This window comes from Chiloscyllium plagiosum, unplaced genomic scaffold, assembly GCF_037043375.1.
Source record: "Chiloscyllium plagiosum isolate Xiang-an unplaced genomic scaffold, Cpla_swu_hap1 HiC_scaffold_15, whole genome shotgun sequence".
Classification (NCBI taxonomy): Eukaryota; Metazoa; Chordata; class Chondrichthyes; order Orectolobiformes; family Hemiscylliidae; genus Chiloscyllium; species Chiloscyllium plagiosum.
The window spans coordinates 60,928,221-60,954,909 of NW_028270153.1; the positions used below are offsets into that span (position 1 = coordinate 60,928,221).

Sequence of the window (26,689 nt, forward strand, 5' to 3'; positions counted from 1 at the left end):
CAGAATCCTTCCTTAAATAGTTAAATGTTTAGCTGAAAGACTGGAATCTGCAGAATAAGAGTTTGATTTATGGGCCCACCTAAGAAAGAGGGATTTGATTCTTTGATACATGCTTCAGTGAAGGAGGACTGGGACCAGTGTCCTGGTGAATTGAATAACTGACCTATATATAGGGATTTAAATTAGTGAAATGGGACAAGAGTGAAGGAAGCAGGTGAATTCATGTAATTGTAAAATTAAAAGCAGTAGGAGTGTAAAAGCAGTAAGTCTATAGATCAGAAATGGGAATTGATAGACATTGAGCAAAGGGATACAGAGCTGAACAGAAGTTAATAGAGCATTAGTAATAAAGCTGACATCAATGGGGAAATGTTCAAGGTAACAGCAAAATATTGAAACTTGAAAATCATTCACAATAAGGTAGGGAAATTAATACCACAGGTAGAACTGAATAAGATTAAACAGTGTCCATGATGGAAACCCGAATACAGGCTGACCAAGGCTGAGGAACAAAACATTCCAAAACACTGGACTTCTGACAAATGAGAAAGGATGAATGTAGCCCAAGTAACAAAGGAGGAATAAAGAAAATAGAGATGAAGGACCTCCACTGAGAAAGTCAAGAGGTAGGATAGTTTGGAGGGAGCTGAGTAATGACAAGGGTTAGTATTGGTGGGAATAGTTCATTTGCCCCCAAATTGTGGTCATTGTGTCAGGCAGGATTTAAAGCAGAAAATTAGAGATGCACATAACATTGGTAACACAACAATCATTGAGGAATTCAACCCTCATGCAGATGGGACAAGCCAAATTAGTAATGGTAACACAGAGGGTAAGTTCATGGTATGCTTTCAAGTTAACTTTCTAGGTCAATGTGTCAAGGAACTAACTAAGGAACAGGTTGGCTTAGATTCAGTATTGTGTAATGAGAAACGGTTAATTAAAAACTTTATAGTCAAGGAGTTCTTGTGTAAAAATGATTGTATAAGAATGAACGCGATGGAGTTGAGTGCAAGGTAAGAGTTTTAAATCTGAACAAGGCAGGTATTTGGGATAAATTGGACAAGACTGATTCAGGAAAGTAGATTAAAATTTATTGTAGTAGATAAACAATGATAAAAAAAATGATTTTGTGAATTCATGATTCACAAGAAAAATGTTCTCTTTAAGAATATTCAAATACCATGAGAAGAGTTGCTTCATTTAACTGGTAAGCATTGTTCATGTAAATCAACACAGCAATAGCACTTAGAGTAATGTGTCTAGAATGGTTAATCTCTATGAGACTGATCCAAGTTTAGAAAGAAACCCTATCCTAGTTTACAGCAAGGTCATTAAAAGATGCCCTTAGGGAAATTCACTCGTATTATTTTTCATGAAAAGGCATGAAAGGATATTTTTAATATGTAGTTGCTGTTATAATGTGAGCAATGCAGGATCCAAATGATTCACAGCAATATTCAATGATCATGAGATAATTTACTTTAGTGATGTTGAATGAGGGACAAATATTGGACATTGTGCCAAGGAGAATGTGCCTGCTGTTCTTCCATAATTTAGCATTTCATCTGAAAGATGATACCTCTAATAGTGCAGCACTCATATAATCCCCATAGCCATTCGGCCATCAAGTCCACACCAACTCCCTGAAGAGCACCTCACCCTGACCCAATCCCCTATCTTTAACCCTGCATTTCCCATGGCTAACCCACCTAACCCATACATCCCTGGACACTATAGGCAATTTAGCATGGCAAATCCACATCCTGGAGTGTGGGAGGAAATTAGAGCACCTGGAGGAAACCCATGCTGACACGGGGCGATGTGCAAACTCCACACAGAACAGTCGTCCAAGGCTGAAATCCAACCTGGGTCCTTGGTGCTGTGAGGCAGCAGTGCTAACCACTGAACCACCGTGCTTACACTGGAGTGTCAACTTAAATGTTGGTACTCAAGCCTCTGTCTCAGACATATGAGCGCTACCATAAAACAATAGCTAATCATGTGAAACACTTAAGTATTTCTATCAGATCCACAATGGCCTCCAAGCCAATACTAAAGATTATTATTCTTCCCACTTCATGAAAGCAGTAAAACCAATAAACAAGGAACTTGGGAGTGAATTTCCTATTAGAAAAATAAAACAAATTAAATTCATCTGAACATTGGACAGCAAATGGTTTCCAGCTAGAATTTTTCTGATAATATTAAATATTAATGAAATAATTAATCCAAAATGAACTTTTATTTCACTTCATGTTTCCATTGCAGTTGCTGCAGAATATAATTAATTGGTTCGCTTTAAATTTACAAGAACTGTTCTCTTAATCCAACGTCTTAGCAGTTATTAGAGTACCTTCAATCCTTCATATTAATTATTGTCTGAATCCAATAGGGCATATCTATGGCTTTAGCAGTTCAGGATGAAATGTAAGCATTAGAGCACTAGAATTAGGAGGTAGTTATTGCAGTCAGTAACATCAGCTATAATTGGAATCTGCCAGATGTGGTTAAGTCATGTTGAAGGCAGTAATGCTCAGCAATATTTGCAAGTCAAGATGATTTATTAAGTACTGCAGGAGACAGTCTGACTGGATAAATGTTCATCTTCAACATTATAAGAACCGCTACCTAAGTCTACTTATGGCTCCCTGATAAATTTACCTGTGGTGTAGTACAGAATCCTAGATTAAGGTTACTTCAGATTTATTCCCTTCTCTATGCTAAGTGAGTTGATCTTGGTGCTGCAGTAAGGATGATGCTAAAAGGCCTGTTAAAGAGGTAAGTAGATAAGAAGAAACACTTCTGTGTCCTGTGATCTCTTGTGAATCTTTGCTCCCTTCAACCTCCCATTGGTGACCATTCCTGTAGCTTCTTTACTCGAAACTCTCGAATTATTTTCCTGAAGATCTTCACCTTTCAAAGTCTTTCTTTTCCTTTAAGATGCTTCTTAAGATCTATTTGTTCAACAAGCCTTGTCTTAATATCTCCTTATTAACATTCCCTCTAAACTGCACAGTTTAAGAAGTTGTTGCCATGCACAGGCCTTGGAAATTAGAAAGAACACTGCTACTGATGTAACTTCATGTGATATAGTCATTGGTAATGTTCCTGTGAAGTGCATCAGGGCATTTTGCTACATTAATGACAAATGATCATTTTCTAGTACGGATATTGAATATTGCTGAGAAAACACATTTTGTTGAATCTTTTTGTCTTACGCTCATCAGGACAATTCACAAGCAATTACGTTTAGACTGTGTGACAGCCAATTGGCAAGTGAACTCAGATAGGTAGAGACTTTGTAATTGAGGATGCACCAGTTAATGATGACTGATAATAAACTGCCAAGCTTGGTTTAAATTTTAAATTTTAAACCAAACACGTTGACTCTGATTTGTTAAAGCATTGCTGTGAGAAATGGATTGGAATTGTGTGGAGTTGAAACCTGTGCGGTATGTGTATATGTTCTTTCCACTGGCAAAGACAAGAGGTGTGTGCATAATTACATAACCTCCAGTGCATGTAACTGGGCCAGACTGCAAGCTTAACCAACAATCCTCGATTTATTATTAGCAATCCCAACCTGTATACTGACGGTATATTTGCGTTAAACGGTAATAGAAAACCCCTGGTCAGTTCCTCAACTAAGGCATGTGGGATCTCTGATAGGCCAAACGCTCACAAGCATCTTTGTTGGGTTGCATGAGAAATGTATCTTTCATGAAATGGCAGCTAACCTCCCAACCTTAGTATATTTGCAGCATATAGATGATACATTTGCTATGTTTGATTCTGGAGATCCATGAGATAATTTCCTTGCATGGCTTAATGACCTCCATCCTGTGCTCAGGAACAGAACAGGCAGGTGAGCTCTCTTTCCTCAATGTCCTAATTAAGAAATAGGCCAAGGGGTTCTGTACTATTGTTTACCATTACTGCTCAATATTGCTGCTATGTCACCTTCTATAGGTTTGGCCTTATTAGTGGCCTTGTCTGAGCCATTTGTTCACTATGAACATTTGATGCTGAAGCGGATGCATCAAAGGATTTTGGCTACCCTGGCCAGACCTTTTCTCTCTGCCTGTCTCTCAAACTCTTGAACACACTTAAAGACCATAACTTTTGGTCCTACTCAACCTCAGATCTGGTAAGAGAGCTCACTGGTTTGAACAACGGCTGAAGCTAGCTGTTTCAGGCTGCTGTTATGTATTAATGGCGCAAGAGGTGTGTTCATCACTAACAAGGTGCTGCCATTAAGTCAAGAAGACACTGGGCGGATCTTTTCCAAAAAATTTCCACTGTCAATTTTGGGCCGTTTCATGGAAAGTTTCCTTCTGTAAGCCTGCTTGAGTTTTCTCATGCGATTTTCCGCTGCTCACCTCATTAAATATGCACCACACCTGTGTGCTGCAACTCTCATGCTCACCAAGGGCAAAATGCTTGCTGATGCCAAGGCCTCCTGGTGTTATATTGAACACTGAACTGGCAGCTTGCTCTGAAGTTGCCAACTCCATTAGTACAGTGTTCACAGTGTATCTGAGAGAAGGTGAAACTCTGGACTGGTAAAGTGCCTTCCAAGTAGTTACCACTCACCTACCAAATAGGCATCGCCCAGTCTATGCACATCAAGGCAGCAACTTAACCTGTCTATTCCTCTGGCCATTCCATTCAATTGATCAAAGCCTTCACAGCTGTTCTATTTTACCTGTACCCTACTCCTGCTCTCAGCTTCGCATTGCTAGTTTGAGGATACAGCATGGGACAACTATGCTATTGGGAAAGAGAAATTTTAATTGGAAAATCCCTCAGCTGGATTTGTAACTGATTCACTTGGGTTTGCACCAACAGTGCACAAAACATGACCCTGGAAAAACCAGGAGCAGATGGAAATAATATGTCCATCACCTTTCTTTCTAATTTTACTGTTTCATATCTCCCTTCTCCACATCCAAATCTGTCATCACAGACCAGGATAATCCCCCCATTGTTACCAGATGAAGTGCACAAGTGATGCTTTCACCAGACACATAGACTGAACCATGACTTCAAACTGGTCAAGAAGGGCAAGCAATAGATTCCCTTTGTCAGTTACAGAGAATGCTATTCATGACTGATTACAACTGTGTCAGTACTGTCGCAGAGGTGGAAACTTACCAGAGGGATTTGGATGCGATGTTTCCAAAGTAGAAGCGCAAGATTTTGGGAACCAGTTGATTACACATTAAAGGACATTGGGAAAGAAAGGGAGATTGGTGGTAGGGTGATTGTGTACTAATATGAAGGAAACTAAGGAAATTTATTGTGGAAGTGTGATCACTCTAGATTGGAAACAGAGAAAAATGTCAAAAACTCCGATTGCAATGAATGGTATTTATCACCTCTGCCAGTATATGGTTCCAAGTAAGTATTGTTTGTAATAGTTTATGGCAACTGATTATTGCAGGATAGTAATAAGTACATCTAAATACTATTTAGACATAATTACTAAGATGCAATGGAGCTGTACAGAAAATATCTGCTCCCTAAGAAGTCCAGTGTCAAACTCTGTGTCTCCACCTTATGACTGTGCTTGACATCATAAGATGGCAGAGTTCAATGTAACAAGAGCATCACCTCACTCAGACTGAGAATACATTACAGCACATGAAGAGAGAGAACCCAGGAAGCGTTGTCAATAGTACTTTAATGGGAATGGGGTTGATTGACTATGTGACGTGCTTTGAGGACCAAATGAGTTTAGAAAGGGCATGAGATGATTCAGTAAAATTCAGTCACACTAGCCCTTGTGCTCTGTCTGATTTCCTCACCCTTAGTAAACTGTAAACCTTAATATGTGAAGATGCCCAACTCTGTATTTCAAATGTCAGGACATCACTGTTCAGAATGGTTAGATGTGATAATGGTTCTGATGGGGTTAATGTTCAAGCTACATCAGCTACAGTCCTACTGATGTCACACACAGTCTTGTGCAGAGACAAGGAGATCCACTGTACTTTCAGAGGAAGCCGATGTAACTGTACCAGCTCCCTATTGTCTTAATTTGCCCGACAAATTGTAATTCTAATTTTTGCTGATGTGCAATAAAAATTCTTGTTGTGTAAGAACATTTTATAATCTATAATAGTGTATCCTCTACTTTGTAGTGACAAAGCAAAGATAAAGGAGGATTGTTGCCAGTTAACTGCAAACACCAAACCTTAACTAGTATCGCATTTTGGTGGAGGTGGCAAATATAAGGTGCTAAACAGTGATCATCTGGGAAAATGCCACAAGGATGAACTCTAGTCAGCTCTACTAGTTTGCTTTCTCAGTTTGTGTATAATTGAACAGCTCTTTTCTTGGGAGCAAACACAGCCTGTACCGTCTGTTTATTTTGTCAGTCAAAATATCAATTCAGGGATGCAACATTTGAGTCCAATCTGTTCTCCAAATGTTCCTGCTACTCTGTAATTTTAGAGTAATGCCTTAAAGGAAAAAGTGTTTCTGGCAGAAGTGTTTGTTGCATAAGGATCACAGTCTAAGAATAAGGTGTAAGCCATTCCGGACTGAGATGAGGAAGGATTTCTTCACTCAGACTTATGAACTTATGGAATTCTTTCTCACAGGAAGCTGTTGGGGCCAGATTGTTGGATATATTCAAGAAGGAGCTGGATGTGGCCCTTGCAGCTAAAAGGATTGAGGGATATAGAGAGAAAGTGGGAGAGGGATACTGAGATTGTGTGATCAGCCATGATCACATTGAATGGTGGTGCAGGCTCGAAAGGCCCAGTGGCTTACCCGTGTTTTATTTTCTATGTTTCTATTTTTCAATCAAAATGCCTTCTTTGGCAGGAGGCTTCTGATCCTAAATTCTTACCTTATTTCTATACCGTTTGTTATTTGTAACTTTCATTATTAACCCAGCAACAGAGCAGGATTCCTCTTAGCAATTTGTGTCTATTCCAGCTCTATGCTGGTCAAATTTCACTGCTGTGGTCCTCACCCAGGGCTATCTCTCATCCATTGCATTAAATTGTTGATTCAAGCTCCACTTAAGTGGTCCCTGCCTCAATTAACTCCTACTCCCAAAGCCAAACCCCACCAATTATCATCATGAAGACATTTCTCCTAAAACTGTCTCTAGACTTGCTCAGTTCGATGGCTCCATATGTTTGATTCCCCACACAAAATGGTCTTCCTGCTCTTACCTTACATGATATGCCATTCATGATATTAGGAGCAGGAATTGTCTTTTTCCTCCTCTTTGGCCTATACCATCCTTCAATAAGATCATCACAGATTAGATCACTCCACATTCCTGACTACCGCTGATTCAACCCTTTGCTTATTAAGAATCAATCTCCCTTCCCCTTAAAAAAAATCAACAATTCTACTTCACTGCCTTTTGAGGAAAACAATTTTAGGTTAATTTGGGGATCTAATGAAGGAAAATTCCTCTCTGACTCCCATAGGCAATCAGACAGCAATCCAGGTCACCATGGTGACTGGGAAGCATATCCCTAACTGCCTTCAGAGCTGTCTCGGAAGATATATTGGCCACACTCAGAAATCATCCTGCAGAAATTTTCTGTAATCGTTGTACCTGTTGACAAGTAGTTCCAGAGGTTTGAATTTGTGCAAAGAGCAGACAAAACAATGATTTAATCACAGTCAGAAGTTTGCACCTTAAACTGTGAAATGCTCTGTGTTGAGTATATTGAATTGCCAAACACATATCATTACAGGCTATTTGTGAGCTTTTAATCTTGTGTGAGGACTACCATGAGGCAGAGTAACAAGAGTATCTGAGTCCTAGACTGTGGGATGTGAATTGGTGGTTATACAGGGCTCCACAGTCAGGAGGATAGAGAGGAGTTTTTGTATCATTAATCATGTTTCACAAAAGATTGGATAACCTTTCACCTCAGCTCAGCTCAGCATTACTAGACTTAACAGTACATTGCAAATGATTCCTCAAGCTCAGAAACCATGATCATAGTCAGTGAGGGGTGCATCCCCAAACTACATCAAGCATTCAGGACTTTGAGAATATATCAAGACAATCATGGGCCTTAACATCCACCACAGGTATAATGAGATCGGGACAAAAGGCTTTCGACAAAGAAAAGTTCTTGTACTATTTTCCTTTATTCATTAACAGAATGAGGGTGTTGCTGGCTAGGGCAGCATTTATTGCCCATCCATAATAGCCAAGAGGGCACTGAAGAGTCAACCACATTACTATGGGCCTGGAGTCACATGTAGGCCAGACCAGGTAAGGAAGGCAGCTTCCTTCCCCAAGGAACCCAGATTGCTTTTTCCAACAATGGAGTCATGGTCATCATTTGACCCTTCCTTCTATTTTATTAAATCCAAATTCCACCATATGCTGTGGCAAGATTTGAAACCAAGTCCCGAGAGCATTATCTCAGCCTCTGGATTAACAGTCCAGTGATAATGCCACTACCATTTCATGCAGGATCAAATGATATCGGAGAAAGCAGAAATGAGGATCTTCAGCGTGAGCTTTAGGAAGTCAGGGTTAGATTTTAAAGCAAGAATCATGAGTGTGAAATTGCTTTAGTCACATTGGTGCAAAGAAATGTCAAGGTAGAGAGGTAATTACATTGCTTGGATAGAAGATTTAGCTGTTCAGGAAAATAGCAGCAGTTCTTTTTAGCATTGGCTATGATTAAGATTAGTGTCCTCACTGGCAAACATGATTTGGAGGTGCCAGTGTTGGACCGGGGTGGACAGAGTTAAAAACCACACTATACCAGGTGGTTGTGATAACCACCTGATGAAGAGGCAGCTCCTCGAAAGCTAGTGCTTCCAAATAAACCTTGGATGACAACCTGGTGTAGCATGACACTGAACTCACTAGCAAAGTAATTACATTGGACATACTGCACAGAAACAGCCCCCACCAGTCCCTAGCAGTGTTTATGTTTCACCTCAATGTCTTCTCCATCTTTTCTCATTTAGATCTATGGATATTACCCTCTATTGCCCTCTCCCTCATATGCTGTCCAATTTCCCTTTAAATACACCTATACTATTTGCTGGTAGTGTGCTCCACATTCTCATGGGTAAGGAAGCTCCTTCTGAAGTTCTGACTGGATTATTTGATAACTATCTCGTGTTAATGGCCTCCAGTTACACTCTTCCCCAGTAGAGGGAACTGTTTCTTTCTTATCCACATTAGGGTGGAAATTTGTGGAGACAACACAAGTCCCACCCAGCAGGCTGGGAGAGCCAACAAGTCCAATGTATCGCCTCTTGTATGTCAGGCGTTTAATAGAACACTACTGGCTTTTCCATATGATCAAGGACAATTAGGTAGAGGAGCCTTGATGAGTTAGTGTAACACACCTTTTAGATGATGCACACAGCTGCCACTATGTGTGATTTGTTCTGAATGATGTTGAGTTTCCTGAACTTTGTTGGAGTTACACCCACAACTTGTACGATCTGGAAGGACAGAGACAGCAGGTACATAAGAACACTGAAAGTCCACCTCCTGGCCACTCACCATCTGACTTGGAGCTATGTCACCGTTTCCTCAGTGTAACTGGGTCAAAATCCTGGAACTCCCTCATTAGCAGCACTGTGGGAGTGCAAATACCTCATGGACTGCAGTGATTCAAATAGGCAACTCACCACCATCTTCTCAAGGGGTTTATAAACTGGCATAAATGCTGGCATTATCTATGATGCTCACATGCTTTGAATGAATTTAGAAAGATTTGGGGAAGAATGCAAGATTCAATCATATTAGTTCAGGGAAGAAAAGACAAAGATTAAATGAAGCAGAAATTAAAGCAAAAGCAGAAAGGGATATGGGAAGGCCACAAAGTGGAAATAATAATGAAACACATTGTTGGAGAAAGGATTAATAAGCTTAATAGGTGATTTAAGCTGATGAGAGATTACGATATTTAAGCTTTAGGAAGACAATGGACAAAGTATTTGAAATTAATTTGAATTGCGAAGGCCACATAAAGCCAAAGAGTAATAATACCTATATTAACAATTCTGATTGAAAGGTTATGGTCCTTAAATATTAATTCTGCTTTGCTCTCTACCGATACCCTCCGGCCTGTTATGCTTTCTCAAATTTTCTGTTTTAATTACATCTTAACAGGAATGTGGCTGAGACTTGCTCAGAATTGAGCGTTGCTGGTTACATAGTATTCAGATGGAGAAAATAGGAGAAACAAGAGTGATGGCAATATAACCCAAGGACATTTTTTCAACATTCAAACACAGCAATACTGCAGGGAATAGTTACATTTTGGGGATTGAGATGGGTTCTGTTATTGTCCTGTGACTTCATTACAATTTGAAGAATGGAAACGAGATATGCTACCATTCAAATAATATGGCAAAAAGAGGCATGTGACTTAAACTACCCAAAAATAATGGGTCAAAGATAATTTACAAATGTAAACATAGAAATAGGATTCGGCCATTCAACCCCTCAAGCACACTGCGCTATTCAATTAGGTCATGGCTAATTTCTATCTTAACTTTGTTTATATCCTCTGTATATCCCATGATACCCTCATCTCATAAAGCCTATTGATCTCAGCCTTGAAAGCTCTAATTGACTCAGCATCCGTAGCCATTAGGGACAGAGATTTCTGCTCCCCACTGTGTGAAAACAAATGCTTCCTGATTTCATTCCTGACTGGCCCAGCTCTCATTTTAAATTTACGTTCTGCATTCACTACCTCAGCAGATGAAATTGTTTGCCTGTATCTACCCGAGCAAACCTACATCCAGAACCTCAACCTGAGCTACAAATCTTCTCAAAACGCACTATTTTTAACATTGTGAAAAACCTTGACTGGGTCACCCTTCAGTCTCTTATATTTCAGAGAATAAGAACATGTTTATACAACCTGTCCTCTTAAGAATGTGGAGTTTGTGCACTATTTTTACTTTAATAAGAATGAGGTTAAAGGTGCTACCACTGTAGTTCTCAAAGGTGAAGTGGGACAGGAAGATAATGCAAAGGTAATAACTGTGTAACTTTAATTGTAACAGGGAGAGTCACTGAAGAGTCCAGCATTGCCTTTGTGAAGGTGTTGATGACCCATATTCTTGAATCATTGCAGTCAAAACCAACCAATGACCGAGTGTTGTAGACTGACACATTCCAAGGTCCAGGAGTGTGTGCAGCTGCCACCAAGGCACAGAGGGGAAAGAGCACTACATGAGGTCTTTCTGTTGAAGTTAAATGGGAGTCCGTTCAGTTATTGGACTCTGCTACTGCCTCATATATATGTAAATATAATCTTGTACAAGTAAAAACTGCCTTTGATTTCTTTGCTGGATGGAGTCAAACCCCAATGCTTGCTTGATCCTTCATATGCTACTGTACAGAACCAAACTTCTTCAGTGACTGTGTGTGCATATTAAAAGATTTTTATGAATGAAGTCTATTTTTGAAGTTTAAACATGCTTGATTAAAATATTTCAAAAGAGAAAGAACTGAAAATGGTTAAAATATAGACAATAAGACAGAGGAGCAGAAATTGGGCTATTCAGCCCATTGACCCAGCTCTGCCGTTCAATCATGGCTGATAAGTTTCTCAACCTCATTCTCCCATGTTCCCCCTGCAATCCTTGATCATGTTGATACTCAGGAACCTTTCTATCTCAGCCTTAAATATACTCAGTGACCTGGCTTCTGTGGCAATGAATTCCATAGATTCACCACTCTCCGGCTGAAGAAGTTTCTCCTCATCACCGTTCTAAAAGGTCTTCCCTTTACTCTAAGGCTATACTCATGGGTCCTAGTATCTCCTCCCAATGGAAACATCTTCCCAACATCCACTTTGTCCAGGCCATTCAGTAATCTGTAAGTTTCAATTAGATCTCCCAACCCCCCCCCCCCCCCCATCCTTCTAAACTCCACCAAGTATAAACCCAGAGTCCTCAAGCTTTCCACATATGTTAAGCCTTTCATTCCTGGGACCATTCCCGTGAACCTCCTGTGAACACACTCCAGGGTCAGGACATCCTTCTTGAGTTATGGGGCGTAAAACTGCGCATCATTCACCAAATGCAGTACTGAACCAGTTTTTTAAAAAAGCAAATAATTCAGAACATAAAAAGCAAACTCATTGAGAAATAATTAAGTCAACAACTTGGCAGAAAACAACGGGAATGCTAAACCCAAGTAATTTCACTATGTCTTCCCACAAGTAAGCAGTGCACATGATCAATCTAGGGATGGGTTAGGGTTAGGGTTAGGGTTAGGGTTGGGGTTAGCATCTTGAAAGAAAATTAGGCAATTCAACCAAAATAGAGAGAAACTGAAAATGTTTCAGAAGGATACGATGAGAAAGTACAAAGAAATACTGAAAAATGTCAGAGAGATAAATTGAGACTGTATCGGCGCTGCCTCGTGCTCCCACGAGGAGGTTGAACAGTTCATCCACTTTACCAACACCTTCCACCCCGACCTCAAATTTACCTGGACTGTCTCAGACTCCTCCCTCCCCTTCCTAGACCTCTCCATTTCTATCCCGGGCGACCGAATCAACACAGACATTTGTGTTGATAAACCGACCGACTCCCACAGCTACCTAAATTACACCTCCTCCCACCCTGCCCCCTGTAAAAACGCCATCTCATATTCCCAATTCCTTCGTCTCCGCCGCATCTGCACCCAGGAGGACCAGTTCCAATACCGTACAACCCAGATGGCCTCCTTCTTCAAATACCGCAATTTCCCCCAGACGTGATCGATGATGTTCTCCACCGCATCTCCTCCACTTCCCGCTCCTCCGCCCTTGAGCCCCGCCCCTCCAATCGCCACCAGGACAGAACCCCACCTACCACCCCACCAACCTCCATATACATTGTATCATCCATCGTCATTTCCGCCACCTCCAAACGGATCCCACCACCAGGAATATATTTCCCTCCCCTCCCCTATCAGCGTTCCAAAAAAGACCACTCACTCCGTGGCTCCCTCGTCAGGTCCACACCCCCCACCAACCCAACCTCCACTCCCGGCACCTTCCCCTGCAACCGCAAGAAATGCAAAACTTGCGCCCACACCTCCCCCCTTACCTCCCTCCAAGGCCCCAAGGGATCCTTCCATATCCGCCACAAATTCACCTGCACCTCCACACACACCATTTACTGCATCCGCTGCACTCGATGTGGCCTCCTCTATATTGGGGAGACAGGCCGCCTACTTGTGGAACGTTTCAGAGAACACCTCTGGGTCACCTGCACCAACCAACCCAACCACCCCGTGGCTCAACACTTCAACTCCCCCTCCCACTCCACCAAGGACATGCAGGTCCTTGGACTCCTCCATCGCCAGACCATAGCAACACGATGGTTGGAGGAAGAGCGCCTCAGCTTCCGCCTAGGAACCCTCCAACCACAAGGGATGAACTCAGATTTCTCCAGTTTCCTCATTTCTCCTCCCCCCACCTTGTCTCAGTCAAATCCCTTGAACTCAGCACCACCTTCCTAACCTGCAATCTTCTTCCTGACCTCTCCGCCCCCACCCCCACTCCGGCCTATCACCCTCACCTTAACCTCCTTCAACCTATCGCATTTCCAACGCCCCTCCCCCAAGTCCCTCCTCCCTACCTTTTATCTTAGCCTGCTTGGTACACCTTCCTCATTCCTGAAGAAGGGCTCATGCCCAAAACGTCGATTCTTCTGTTCCTTGGATGCTGCCTGACCTGCTGCGCTTTTCCAGCAACACATTTCCAGCTCTGATCTCCAGCATCTGCAGTCCTCACTTTCTCTTCCAGAGAGATAAATAGTTCAGGATCATTAATGTATCAAAATTAAAGGCTGGACAAAGGAATGGTGGAGATAATTGACCAGTAGCTTGCTCGGAGGTTACAGAAATGTCCTGTGGAAGGGCAGGAAACCTGCACATATGGAGCAGTCAGCTGAATATTAATGAGGTGCCAAAGTCCATAACAAATGATTAAATTAGTAGTCCCTTGAAAGACATAGCTTGATTAAAAACAGCTGCCATTGACTTACAGAAGAACTTTTAATAAATAATTAGTTGTATTGATGAAAGTTACTCAGACCACACCTGATGGATTTTCAGACGTTGTTTGAGATGGTGCCACAAGAACTTGGTTGATAAAATTAAGAGACAAAAACAGAAGTAGCCTCAGTTTTGTCGAAAATGATAAACTTCCCACTTTGAAATGTATTGCCTGTGACACAGTTGCACAGGTTGAGTAGGAGGGTGAGAGAGGAAGTGAAGAAGCAATGTGTTTAGTGCTGTGCATTGAAGGAGAAAGGGGGGGAGGGGTGGCTAATGAAGGAATGTAGACAGGCCTTACAAGTGGTTAACCCAGTCAGAAAGACAGCAGCTCGGCAGTACCACCAGGAGCTGCAAAGAGTAGCCCAGGGTGTGAGCGTGATGAGGCACCTTTACGGGAGGGGGGGGGGGGGCGAGCTAATTTTTTATTTTAACTGGGGTCCAACAGGGGGACTTCTGTTGTCCAGTCTCCAGCTCTGCTTCACCCCTCCACCCACCTCCACCGACCCCCCACCACCCCACCCCCATCAGAAATCCCAGTGTGAAGTTGTACCCATGATGTGGATAGCCACCAATTGTGTTGGTTGTGGAAGTAGGTTCATGGGGAGGTACCCTGCCACTGCCAAAGCAGCTCTTTAGTTATTTAAATTGATGCCACTGTGTCCTGTTGGCCAACACCCGAGCCACTGTTATTCTTGCCTCCTGGAATCCACCCCCAGCAGCTTGTCTGTGTCAGAGGAACCTTCCTGGTGTGACACCCTTGTCTCACACTCTCCCAATTCTTCCTGGGACTGGCCAAATCTCGGCCAATGTCTTTATCAGACTGAAATTTGTGTTCCTATCACAACCAAGTTCTGGGTGCCTTTGCTAGAAGAGAGCTGGAGCCAAGGCAGGTGCAAACAAATGATAATTTTTGACTATTTACTCGACTTACAGAGACAGACCTTACCAAGAGTTCACCTCTAGGTTCCTACATTGACATCAGCTGAAATCACTAGTGATGATCTCTAACAATGAGCATAATTGCTATGAGCCTGTATAATATAGCACCTTAGGAAAAGACACAAACTATGAACTTCTCAAAATTTATAAACAAACTGCGCTTAGTTGTACTTACTGTAAAATTGAGTATAAGCAGTTCCAAGATTTAACTCACATTCTTCTGTAAACTATCATTGCTATCTGAACAAGAAAAATGTCTGAGTGATTTGAGTTTGCAACTAGAAATGTCAAATATAAAAGCAATGTTATGGTTGCTATTCCCATTGCTAAATCATGGGTTAATCAGTTGGGGTATTATGGATATTTCTGGGCATTAAACTTCAGCAAAATATGTAAAGGCTTGAGAAAGGGTACAGAAGTTCACTGAGGTTAAAGGAGTTCAGCTGTGAAGAGATTTTGAAGACATCAAGATAGTTTTCCCTGGCACAGAGAAGGAATGGGGTGATGCGTGTTCTGACCAGATGAGAGATTATGACTCTGCTCTTTTCGCATGTCCATCACAAAGATTTGAATTCCTTTTCGCACTCAGCTACACATGACTCCAATAAAAATGCTAGCTCACTAGAATCAAATAAGGTACATGTTTAAAAGGTTTCTTGAGTGAAAAGAAGAGGACATTTATTATCTGTGTAGTGATTTGCGACATCAGAGATACCAGTTTTCAGCCAATTTGATATACTCCATGATTTTTGTTTCAATTAATTTAGAGGTATGAGGGTGTCACTGGCTAGGCCAGCATTTATGGCCTGTCCCTAACAGCCCAGAGGACAATTAAGAGTCAAACACATTACTGTGGTGCTGGAGTCACCTGTAGGCCAGACCAAGTAAGGATGTCAGTTTCCTTCCCTAAAGAACATTAATGACAAGAAACAGTCGGAGGTACTGAGTATGACAAAAACTGTGGACCCTAGCAACATTATGTCAATAGTGCTGAAGACTTACACTCCAGAACTTGTCATTCCCCTAGCCAAGCTGTTCCAGTAGAGTTACTTGAGATGTTAGTTTTTAATCTGTAACCATAATTGTTGAACTGATATCTTGTAGCAAATGATGCAGGACTTTGAGTTCTTGCTAAATAGATAATTTTCTAAAGTGCCTTATCCATGGATGTTGCCTTTTAAAAGGCTGAGTGAAAAGAAGGAGAGAGTGTTTTCCAGTTCTGATGTTAGAAATCCATTGTGTCACACTCTGCATGGCTACCAAAGTAGGCAATTGAAAAACAGATCATTTATGTATTCCTGTATGTGGCCTCATTGGTGTTTCCCAACCTCTCACCCCACCCCCACCCCCACACCCAAATCTGGATTATTCATGTTTTATGCAGTTCATCTCAGTGCATGAAATTTCTCTTTGAAGCTTTATGTAAAAACAGTCAATACAAATCAGAGTTCCAATGCATTCTAATAACAAAGGTTAATTTTGGCTCAGAATTGTTTTTCTTTATTATAGCTTTCCTGAGCTGAATAACCTATGGGAAGCTGATTGTTGTGGTCATTTTTGCATCATTACCTTTTCCTTTGCAAAAATGCTTTCATCCATTAATGTTTCAGTTATAGAAATCAGATGGAAGTTTGGAAATTGATTGTCCATCTTTCAGTGCAATCATAACACAAGATGATAGTTTGCAAGATGAGGTGAGGTTCTGACAAAAGCAGATAAGAAGGAAACTATTCACCTTGTGTATCAATAACCACAAAATTCATAAATGTAAAATTATTGCTTAAAGGTCTAGAGGGAAAAGTTGTAGAATTGTTGAGTCATGCATCACAGTAACAGACCCTTCGGTCCAACCAGTCCCAAACTAAATTAATCGCACCTGCCAGCTCCGTTCCCATATCCGTCCAAACCTTTCTGATTCATGTACATACCTAAGTGTCTTTTAAACACTATATCTGTATCCACATCTACCACTTCCTCAGATGATCATTCCATACGCAAACCTCCCTTTGTGTAAAATATTTGCCCCTCATGTGCCTTAAAAATATGCCCCCAGTCTTGAAATCCCCCGACCGAGGAAAAAGACACCTGCCATTAACCATATTTATACCTTTCATGATTTTATAAACATCTATAAAGTCACCAAGTTCAAAATTAATCTGTAGAAGTAATCAGCTGGATGTTATTGTACTTGGAATGTACTCACCATTAGATTTCAAAAGTATGAAAGTTGGACAAGCTCAGTTTGGCGAATACCAAATTCTGGGGGTCCATCTTCACAGTGGCAGCCAGTGGTGTGTTTTCCTCTGGTACTTTTACCCTTGTGAAAAATAGTGACATCCTTAACCCCTCAAACACTGCCGGACAACCAAAGGGCTGACAGCTCATCAGCTACAGTAGCTCCATCACTGACCATCAATAAGGAAGGACGCAGGAGCCTTGAATGTGTGCTCTCCCAGGATCAGACATCAAGCTCGGCCCTTCACTTTACTGTGAAGCAGACACACTTGGGTGCAGTAAAGAATGAGATAATAAGGATAAATTGGCAAGACTCCCAATTCACAACTGTGAAACCAACTGCACATGAATAGCTATCTGCCTATAATTTAATCATTAGCTGTTTCTAAATCCATCCATGTAATTGTTCCCCATGAAGCAATGGTACTTGAGTGTGGTTTAAACAGAAGCATGGGCATAATGAACGATCACAATTCTGAGACAATGAGGCTAGTACGAAAAGAGTCTAAGTGCTATACGATGAGTTACGACCATGTTGAAACATGCAACAAAGGTTTCTGAAGGCTGCAGCTGAGCTATTAGTTATCTAATGACCACTGAGTGTACGATTCAAGATTTGAAAGTTCAGGATCCATTTCTTGCTGAGTGATTAGACTTTGAGCCACAGCTTTTATGCAGGTTTAGGGGGTGAAACGTATAAAATAGGTGGCTGGCCTGTCACCCACCTGTGTGAACTGACCCTCCTAATAATCAAGGTGGGTGGGTGCTGAAATCAGTAGGCCGCCTGTAATATTAAAATACATAATTAAAGGTCAACTAAGTTTGTTCCCGAGCCTATTGACCAGGATAATGCATATAGTCACACTGAAAGGCCACTTCATGTCTTAATGAGAAGAGATGGGAAGGAAAGGGGTACGCCTCATTTCAGGGGGACCCTGCATGGCTCGGTGAGATGTCTCCATGTCTGCATAACATCTCCCATGTCCTCTTCCCCCTCCCCACACCCCAACCTTACTTCCTCACCAGTTGCCCTTTCACAACCCACTCCCCCGAGCCCCGAGATCTCCCTGTTCAAAAACCAGTAACTCTGAGTCATGTGGAGAAAGTGAGGACTGCAGATGCTGGAGAGTCAGAGCTGAAAACTGTGGCGCTGGAAAAGCACAGCAGGTCAGGCAGCATCGGAGAGCAGGAGAGTTGACGTTTCGACATAAGCCCTTCATCAGGAATATGGGGGGGAAGGGGGCTGAGAGATAAATGGGAGGGGGGTGGTGGAGGTGGGGCTGGGGCGAAGGTAGCTCGGAAGGCGAGAGGTGAATACAGGTGGGAGATCATTTTGATAGGTCGGTGGGGAAGGTGGAGCGGATAGGTGGGAACGATAGCGGTGCCAAGTTGGAGGGTTATATCTGGGATGGGGTCGGGGGAGGAAAGACTTAGAAACTGTTGAGGTCAGCATTGATGCTGTGTGGTTGAAGGGTCTCAAGGCAGAAGATGAAATGTTCTTTCTCCAGTTGTTGGGTGTCTTTGATTGGGTAGTGGAAGAGGCTCAGGACTTGCATGTGGGAGGGGGAGTTGAAGTGGTCAGCCACAGGGCGGTGGGGTTATTTAGTGCGTGTGTCCCAGAGGTGTTCCCTGAAATGCCCTGACATGTTTCAGGGCACAGCTCTGGGACACACGCACCAAACAACCCTACCACCCTGTGGCCGACCACTTCAACTCCCCCTCCCACACTGCCAAGGGCGTGCAAGTCCTGAGTGATCTCCGCTGCCCAGTCAAAGCCACCCAACAACTGGAAGAAGCTTGCCGCATCTTCCATCTTGGGACTCTTCAACCACACGACATCAACATCGACTTCACTAGATTCCAAATCTCTCCTCCACCCCCCCCACCTCATCCCAACCCTACAACTTGACACCGCCTTCTTGACCTGCATTACCTGTCCATCTTCTTTCTCTCGTATTCGCTCCACCCTCCCCACCGAATTACCACAGTTACCCCTTCCCCAACTGCATCGACCTATCACCTTCCCAGCTACCTTTCCTCCACACCCACACCCTACCCTCCGCATTCCTGCCCAAAACATCGACTCTCCTGCTCCTTGATGCTGCCTGTGACCTGCTGTGCTTTTCCAGTGTCACACCTTTCGACTCTGAGTCATGTGGCAGCCCTTGTGCTCTCTTGTGCTGTGCCGGTAGCGCCTACTACCGTGTTTCTGAGGCTGCCAATCTGCGCTGCCAATCTTTCCCTTTTAAAAAAAAAGCAGCCTATAGAATTCCGTATCACAGAAGGAGACTAATCAGCCTATTAGCTTATGCTAAGCCCATAACAGAGCTTCGTAAAAGGTAAAAACAAGGACTGCAGATGCTGGAAACCAGATTCTAGATCAGAGGGGTGCTGGAAAAGCACAGCAGGTCAGGCAGCATCCGAGGAGCAAGAAAATCGATGTTTTGGGCAAAAGCCCTTCATCAGGAATAGAGCCTCTATTCAATTTTCCTGCTCCTCAGATGCTGCCTGAACTGCTGTGCTTTTCCAGCACCACTCTAATCTAGAACCCATAACAGAGCTTGTCAATGAGTACCACTTCCATACTATTTCTCCAAGACCATGATGCGTTTTTATTTCTTTTCCTTTTGATATGTTTGAAATTCAGTTGGAGAGCCATAAAGAATTACATTTGATTCCACATGCTCTCGTCATTCCATGTTTGCTTCTATCCACTATGTGCTCAACTCCTGATTTAATTTCCTCACCCCTCCCACCACCCTTGAGGATGTTAGCTGGCAGTCATTCTGACCCGTTTAGCCTGGAACCAAGTCAACAGCTCTCTAACTAAATAAGACAGTCAGGAGGCTGGGAGAGCACAGCGAGCCAGGCAGCATCAGGACGTGGAGAAGTCGACATTTCGGGTGTAACCCTTCTTCAGTCCTGGTGCTGCCTGGCTTGCTATGTTCTTCCAGCGTCCTGCCTGTCTACTTTGGATTCCACCTTCTGCAGGGATTTTTTTTATCTCTAACTAAATAAGGCCAGTAAACCAGTTTGGGGTGGTCCTTTTGCAACAACTTGTCAAAGGTCATTGATCTGAAATTCTAACACAGTGCACTTTCTCTGCACAGATGTTGCCAGATTTGATGAGTATTTGCCACATTTTCTGTTTTTCTTTTGTTTCAGATTTCCAACATCATTTTAAAACATATATTGTGTTAGAAAGAAGCAGTTGATTTCATTTGAGCTAATTTCTAAATTTCAAAGAAGGTGATTTGATCATCTTTGCAGTGATTGCATACTTGACGGTAATCTTGAGTTAATCAAATATGAACGGTCATCATTCAAGAGCACCACTTTCAATCATCCACCTTCGTGTACCCAAGGCAACACCAGCAAGAGGTGGTTTGAAATTCTGCCCATGTCTTTATAAATCTACAGCACAGCCAGGAATCTCAGTCCTACTACTTATTTATTTTATTTTACGAATGGGCTAAGAATAATGTGGTGATGTATTGCAACAATAAAAGTTTGTTTACTCCAGAGGAGTTGGAAGGATGTGTAAATATTAATTTTAATGAATCTCTGTCTCGTGAAATAACTCTATCCTTGTCATACATCGAACCTCTCCAGCCTGTTTGTATAGGGATGATTGATTTATCATGAAGGCAATGCTGATCCTCCTGAAAGCAACAAGGGAATAAATTGGAATTTGGTGTAAGTCTACTAATGCTGTTCTTTCAAAAGAGGTGCAAGAAGCAATGAGCGTCATCCTGTTGTATTGTCTTCTCTCCTTCAAATAACCCTCAACTAACTGTTTCCGTGATGGTGTGTTTTGTGTAGATGACCACTCCCAAGTGAGCAAGGCCTCCCTCGGTGTCAGGATTCTGGATGTCAATGATAATGCTCCAGAACTTTCCATGCCATTCGAAGCTACTATTTGTGAAGATGCCAAAGCGGGTCAGGTAGATGCAATATTCATTGGATTTTTCGGTTAATACAACCAGCTAAATCTTCTCCGAGAGCAAGTCATCAGTTGATACAAGCTAATTCTGGTCCTCATTAAGCAAAGCCATCCAATTGATTTCAATAAACAGGGAATCAATAAGTATTTGAGGTAATGGCCCATTGACAACCGCCTAATATGCAAGTCATTTTGAGTTCCCAGGCTTGCTTTGCTGACTGAAGGTTTTCACAGAGGCTGAAAACATAATTAATGCAAATGCAGCATGATAAAGATTTTCCCAAGAGTTTTCAGACAGATATTTACATACTGAGAGCACATAGAGGATAGTTCTGCCACTGAAAGGTTTCCTGACAGCAATTGTTAAAGATGAAGAGTTAAGGCCTGGGAGGGTGGATTTTCTCAATATGTGCTGCCACACTATGCTTGGAGCAGTGAGAGAGGCATTCCCAGTCAAATTGCTAAAGTTAAACATTTACAAGGTGGTTGCTTATATCACTTAATTTTTTTAAAGTACACTTATATTGTGAGTTTTACAATAAGACACATTTCTTCACAAATACTTTTGAAGTGTAGTCACTATAGTGGTGTCCGAAGAGCAGAAAGCAATTTGCACACATCAAAGTCCTACAATGTGGTAACGGTTAAGGGCCAGAATACAAGGCAAAATTCTCTGTTTCTCTTAAAAATATTACTTTAAAAAAGAGACAGTAGCTCAGTTTAATATCATATCGTAAACAGCATTGCCAACAATGTAGTGCTCCCTCAGTATTGAAATGTGACTGTGAACTTGGACGATATGTTCAGATCTCTGGAGTAACAGACAGTTGCTCAGTTTCATATCTGACAGTTGCCAGCAGCAACCTGTTTGGGAGATCACAGTGTTTCCATACATGCTTTAGGAGCTGACAACTCCTGGAGTATCATGTTGATGGAAGAGAGTACCATTCCCACTAGGTGTAGAAACAAAAGAAATAGGCTGTTTGAGGCTGCTCCACCATTCACTATGGTCATGGCTGATTATCCAGTTCAGTCACCTGTTTCTGCCTTTCTCCATAAACTTTGGAAGTCATGTTGCTGTTAATGTAATTACACAACTATACATGTTGGATGGTCACCATCTTTTGTGCTAATGGAAGCGAGTGGGATCATATAAGGGTCATGGAGTTTGCAATCAATGAGTAGGTCATCAGGATTGGTTTTGGAACTTGGCTTTGCACTACTGCCATTATTAAAGTTCCCTTCCTTACCAGAGCGTAAGATTCTCTCTACACTGTTCTGTGTTTGATAGTATCCCTCTAGAATTGATAATGTTCCCATCTCATAGGGATCACTCCATCCTCAATGTACCAGCTAATAAGTGAACTCTGACAAGCACTAAAACTAACCTAATTAGACTTGCTGAGATCCCAGAAAGAAACAGACACAAGACAGATTTCCTCTCCTCTTATGAAACCTGAGTATATCCAAAATTCTCATGTGTGGGCCCCATACACATGATGCCTCATTCATCCCTCAGCCCAATGGTGACAACATCTCAGGTTTAAAGAGCTCACCCTTACTTTCAAATCCCATTACAGTAGCCCCTCCCTGTAACTTCCTCCAGCTCTGCAGCCCTCCAAAATATTGACACTCCTCCAATTACCCTCTCATGTATTTTAATTGAATTGTGCCAATTTTAATTGTTCTACCATTGGGGGCTGTACCTTCAGCTACCTGGGCAGTATGTCTTTCAGTTCCTTCTCTGACCCCTTCTTCCTCTCTTATCTGCAGGCACAACTTAAAACCTATTCTTTAATGTAGCTCCTAGTAACCTGTCTATCTCTCCGCGTAACTCAGCTTTTTTTTGTAGATTACTTACAATGTGGAAACAGGCCCTTCAGCTCAACAAGTCCACACCGACCCGCCGAAGCGCAACCCACCCAGGCCCATTCCCCTACATTTACCCCTTTACCTAACACTACAGGCAACTTACCATGGTCAATTCACCTGACCTGCACATGTTTGGAGTGTGGGAGGAAACCGGAGCGCCCGGAGGAAACCCACACGGACACGGGGAGGATGTGCAAACTCCGCACAGTCAGTCACCTGATGCGGGAATTGAACCCAGGTCTCTGGTGCTGTGAGGCAGAAGTGCTAACCACTGTGCCACCGTGCCGCCCACTTTTGCTGGGAAATTTTCCTGTATAGCACTTTGGTAGATTTTATGACATTAAGATGCTGTAGAAATGCAAATTATAGTCGACAACAAAGTTGCAGAAGCTTATTGAATACTCTGCAATAATCGGTCACTTTAACGTGTTGTAAGCAGGGCCCGTGTATTTAATTTTCACAGTAATAGCAGATGGTTAATGCTGCCCATGATAGTCAGGGACAGTGGAGGTGTTGGGGACTGCATTGATGAAAGCCAGCATTCCTGCGAGCACAGAGTTCCACATCGTCAGCACTCTGGAAGAACTGCTACAGCTCAGACTTTGACGCTTTGTTCTTTGTTACAGCTGATCCATACAGTCAGCGTGGTGGACAAGGACGAACCGCAGGGCGGCCATCGCTTTTACTTCACATTGGTTCCTGAAGCAGCTGACAGTCGCCATTTCACCCTCTGGGATATCAAAGGTACACCTTGCTCCCAAACCCACTTTACAAGAGGTAGCAAACCTGAAAGGCGAATTGGGTGCAAGTGGCAAGAAGAATACGGTTCAAACTTGTATCCACAACAGTACACAGTACCACATTGCAAATAAGATGTAATCTTGAGGCAAATTGCTTCAACATTACATCCAGAGAAAGACTAATGTTAAATTTATTCCAGTATGCCATACTTTCACCCCAGAGTTTTGACAGAAGTTATTATATCAGTGTTTTGAAAGTAATATCACCCATTCTTCATATCTGATGGTTAATTCCAGTAAGTCTATTATTCAACATTGAAAAATCAGTCATTGTCAAAGAGGACAGTGATTCTTACTACCAATTGAGTCACAGGCAGATTTAACATGTTCATTTGAAGTCCCTTGGTCAAGTATTTCAGTCAAGGCAGAAAATAAGTGGTTTTACAATTACATCACAGTGCATAACTTTAAGGCCTAAGTATAGTTACTGTAGGTAGTGGAATGAAAACGCTATAAAGCAGTCGCTTATATAACAACTATCTAAGTTTAATAACTATCCCACCTGCCCTGAATAGCCCATTGTTACACCAAATTCAGCATTGTTTAATGTGATGTAAAAGGTCTGGTTCAAAAAGAATGCATTCACAGGTTGAAAAAACATGTAACTACATTCTGAAGAATGCAGGCAGAGTTCATGTGTATATTTAAGACTGAGATAGATAGATTCTTGATCAGTGAGGAATCAAGGTTACACAAAAATGCAGTAAAGTGAGAATAAAGATTGTCAGATCAGTCATGATCCTATTGAATGGCAGAATAGGCTTGAGGAACCAAATGGAGAAAGTGAGGTCTGCAGATGCTGGAGATCAGAGATGGAAATGTGTTGCTGGAAAAGCGCAGCAGGTCAGGCAGCATCTAGGAAACAGGAGAATCGACGTTTCGGGCATTAGCCCTTCTTGAGGAACCAAATGGCCTACTCCTGCTCCTACTTCTTATGGATTTAGAAAGTCATATTGGATTTGAAAGTTTAACTCTGTTTATCTTTCCACAGATAATGCCAGACTTACTGTGTTGCTCCAGCCCTTTCTGTTTATGTTACAGATTTCCGACATCCACTGTATTTTGCTTTTATGATGATCCTGGATTTGATCATTCTATTCACAAGCTTTTTAATCTTCATTTCATCCCTGTTCCCAATTCACCTTGCACATCGAAGGGACTCCAAAGGGTGACTCTCCTCTGGTTGCTCTCTTTTCAATGGACCGAGATATGTCCTCTGTTCAGTCATTACCTGTAAGGAGAGGTGGCACCGATCAAAAACGAAAGATTAAATGAGTAATTGAGATTGAATAACATAGCTGTATAGTTAGGTAAGAAGATGAGCGATAGAGGAGTGAGACATTATACAAAAAATTAGAATAAAAGGAACAGAAGGAGGTTTACAGAGTCATAGACTCAAAACTGTACAGCATGGGAAAAGGCCCTTCGGTCCAACTCACCCGTGCAGAACAAATATCCAACATTAATCTAGTCTCATTTACAAGCATTTGCCCCATAGCCCTCTAAACCCTTCCTATTCATGGACCATCCAGATGCTTTATAAATGTTGGAATTGTGCTAGCCTCCACCACCTCCTCTAGCATTACATTCCATATAGGCATCACCTTGTGCATGAAAAAGATTTCCCTTAGGTCTCTTTTAAATCATTCCAATCTCACCTTAAACCTATGCTTCTTGTTTTGGACCCCTCTATCCTGAGGAAAAGAACTTGGCTTTTCACCCCATCTATGCTCCTCATGATTTATAAACTTCTATAATCTCTTTTATAAACCTCAGTCTCCGAGGCTACAGGGAAAACAGCCCCAGCCTATTCACTTCTCCCTCTCGCTCAAACACTCCAACCCTGGCAATATCCTTGTGCATCGTTTCTAAACCCTTTGAAGTTTCACAACATCACTCCTATACCATGGACCTAGAATTGAATGCAGTTTTCCAAAAATGGCCTAACCAATGACCTGTACAGCCACAACATGATCTCCCAACTCCTATATTAATGTACTCACCAATAAAGACAAGCATGGTAAATGCTTTCTAGACCACCCTGTCAACCTGCGACTCTTTGTGGAGAGCATTACCATCAGCGTGGTTCAGTTGGACAGAATGGCCTGTTTCTGCACTGTAGGTGCTGTGTTCGAGGCAAGGATTATATTTGAATTGTCCAACAGTAATCAGTTTGTAAAGTTATAGTGTTCTGTTGGACAAGTGATTTCTTTTCAGGGGTCATGCTGCAATTGTTCAGATGGAGCTGCATAGTTTTTGCAAGTGAATGATTAAAGTTATCCATTATGTCACCAAGCATAGTGAGTGTGCAGAACTTTGACAGATGACAGCCTTGCTTATCATTCCATTCGTGCATTAACAGCTCTTCTGGCTCTGTAAGTGCCAACCATTTGAAAAGTAGGAATTAACAATTAATTAGCTAGCAGTCAGTTTGATACAGAACTGGATCTGACATTATGCTCCCTATTATACTGCTGTCAAAATATGCTGCGTGCTGAGGAGAACTGTTGCCAATGACTTTCCACCTTCCTCTAACATCAAGAGTTTTGAAGATACATTTTCAAGGATTCCAAGATCTTCACCTGGTATTTGTTTTCCCATTAAATTATGGTGTACACTTGCAGGTGGAGGTAGGTATACACTTTACTATTAACTATGAATATACTGCTTGTCTGTATCTCTCTGGCGATATTGGTATTGTGGCTGTGGATTAGGGCTATTTGTCCCATTAAACTGTTAGCACTTGGTCAGCAATATCCTGCAGGTTGAGTGAATTCACCCATGTGACACTATAGAGATGTTTGGCTATTAACATTGAGGCCAGCAGAATTGGATTTGGTTTCATAATGAGCACAAAGCTGTGTATAACTTAAACAC

The 26,689-nt window shown here is 42.0% G+C and overlaps 1 protein-coding gene across 1 annotated transcript in view; it reads left to right on the top strand.

Annotated features, from left to right (window-relative positions):
* cdh22 (cadherin 22) overlaps positions 1-26,689 on the top strand; it is an 850,755-nt gene that overhangs the window by 753,074 nt on the left and 70,992 nt on the right. The window contains exons 9-10 of the mRNA XM_043710157.2: positions 21,020-21,141; positions 23,639-23,756. Of these exons, the coding sequence (XP_043566092.2) occupies positions 21,020-21,141; positions 23,639-23,756 (240 nt within the window). The remainder of the gene's footprint in view (positions 1-21,019; positions 21,142-23,638; positions 23,757-26,689) is intronic.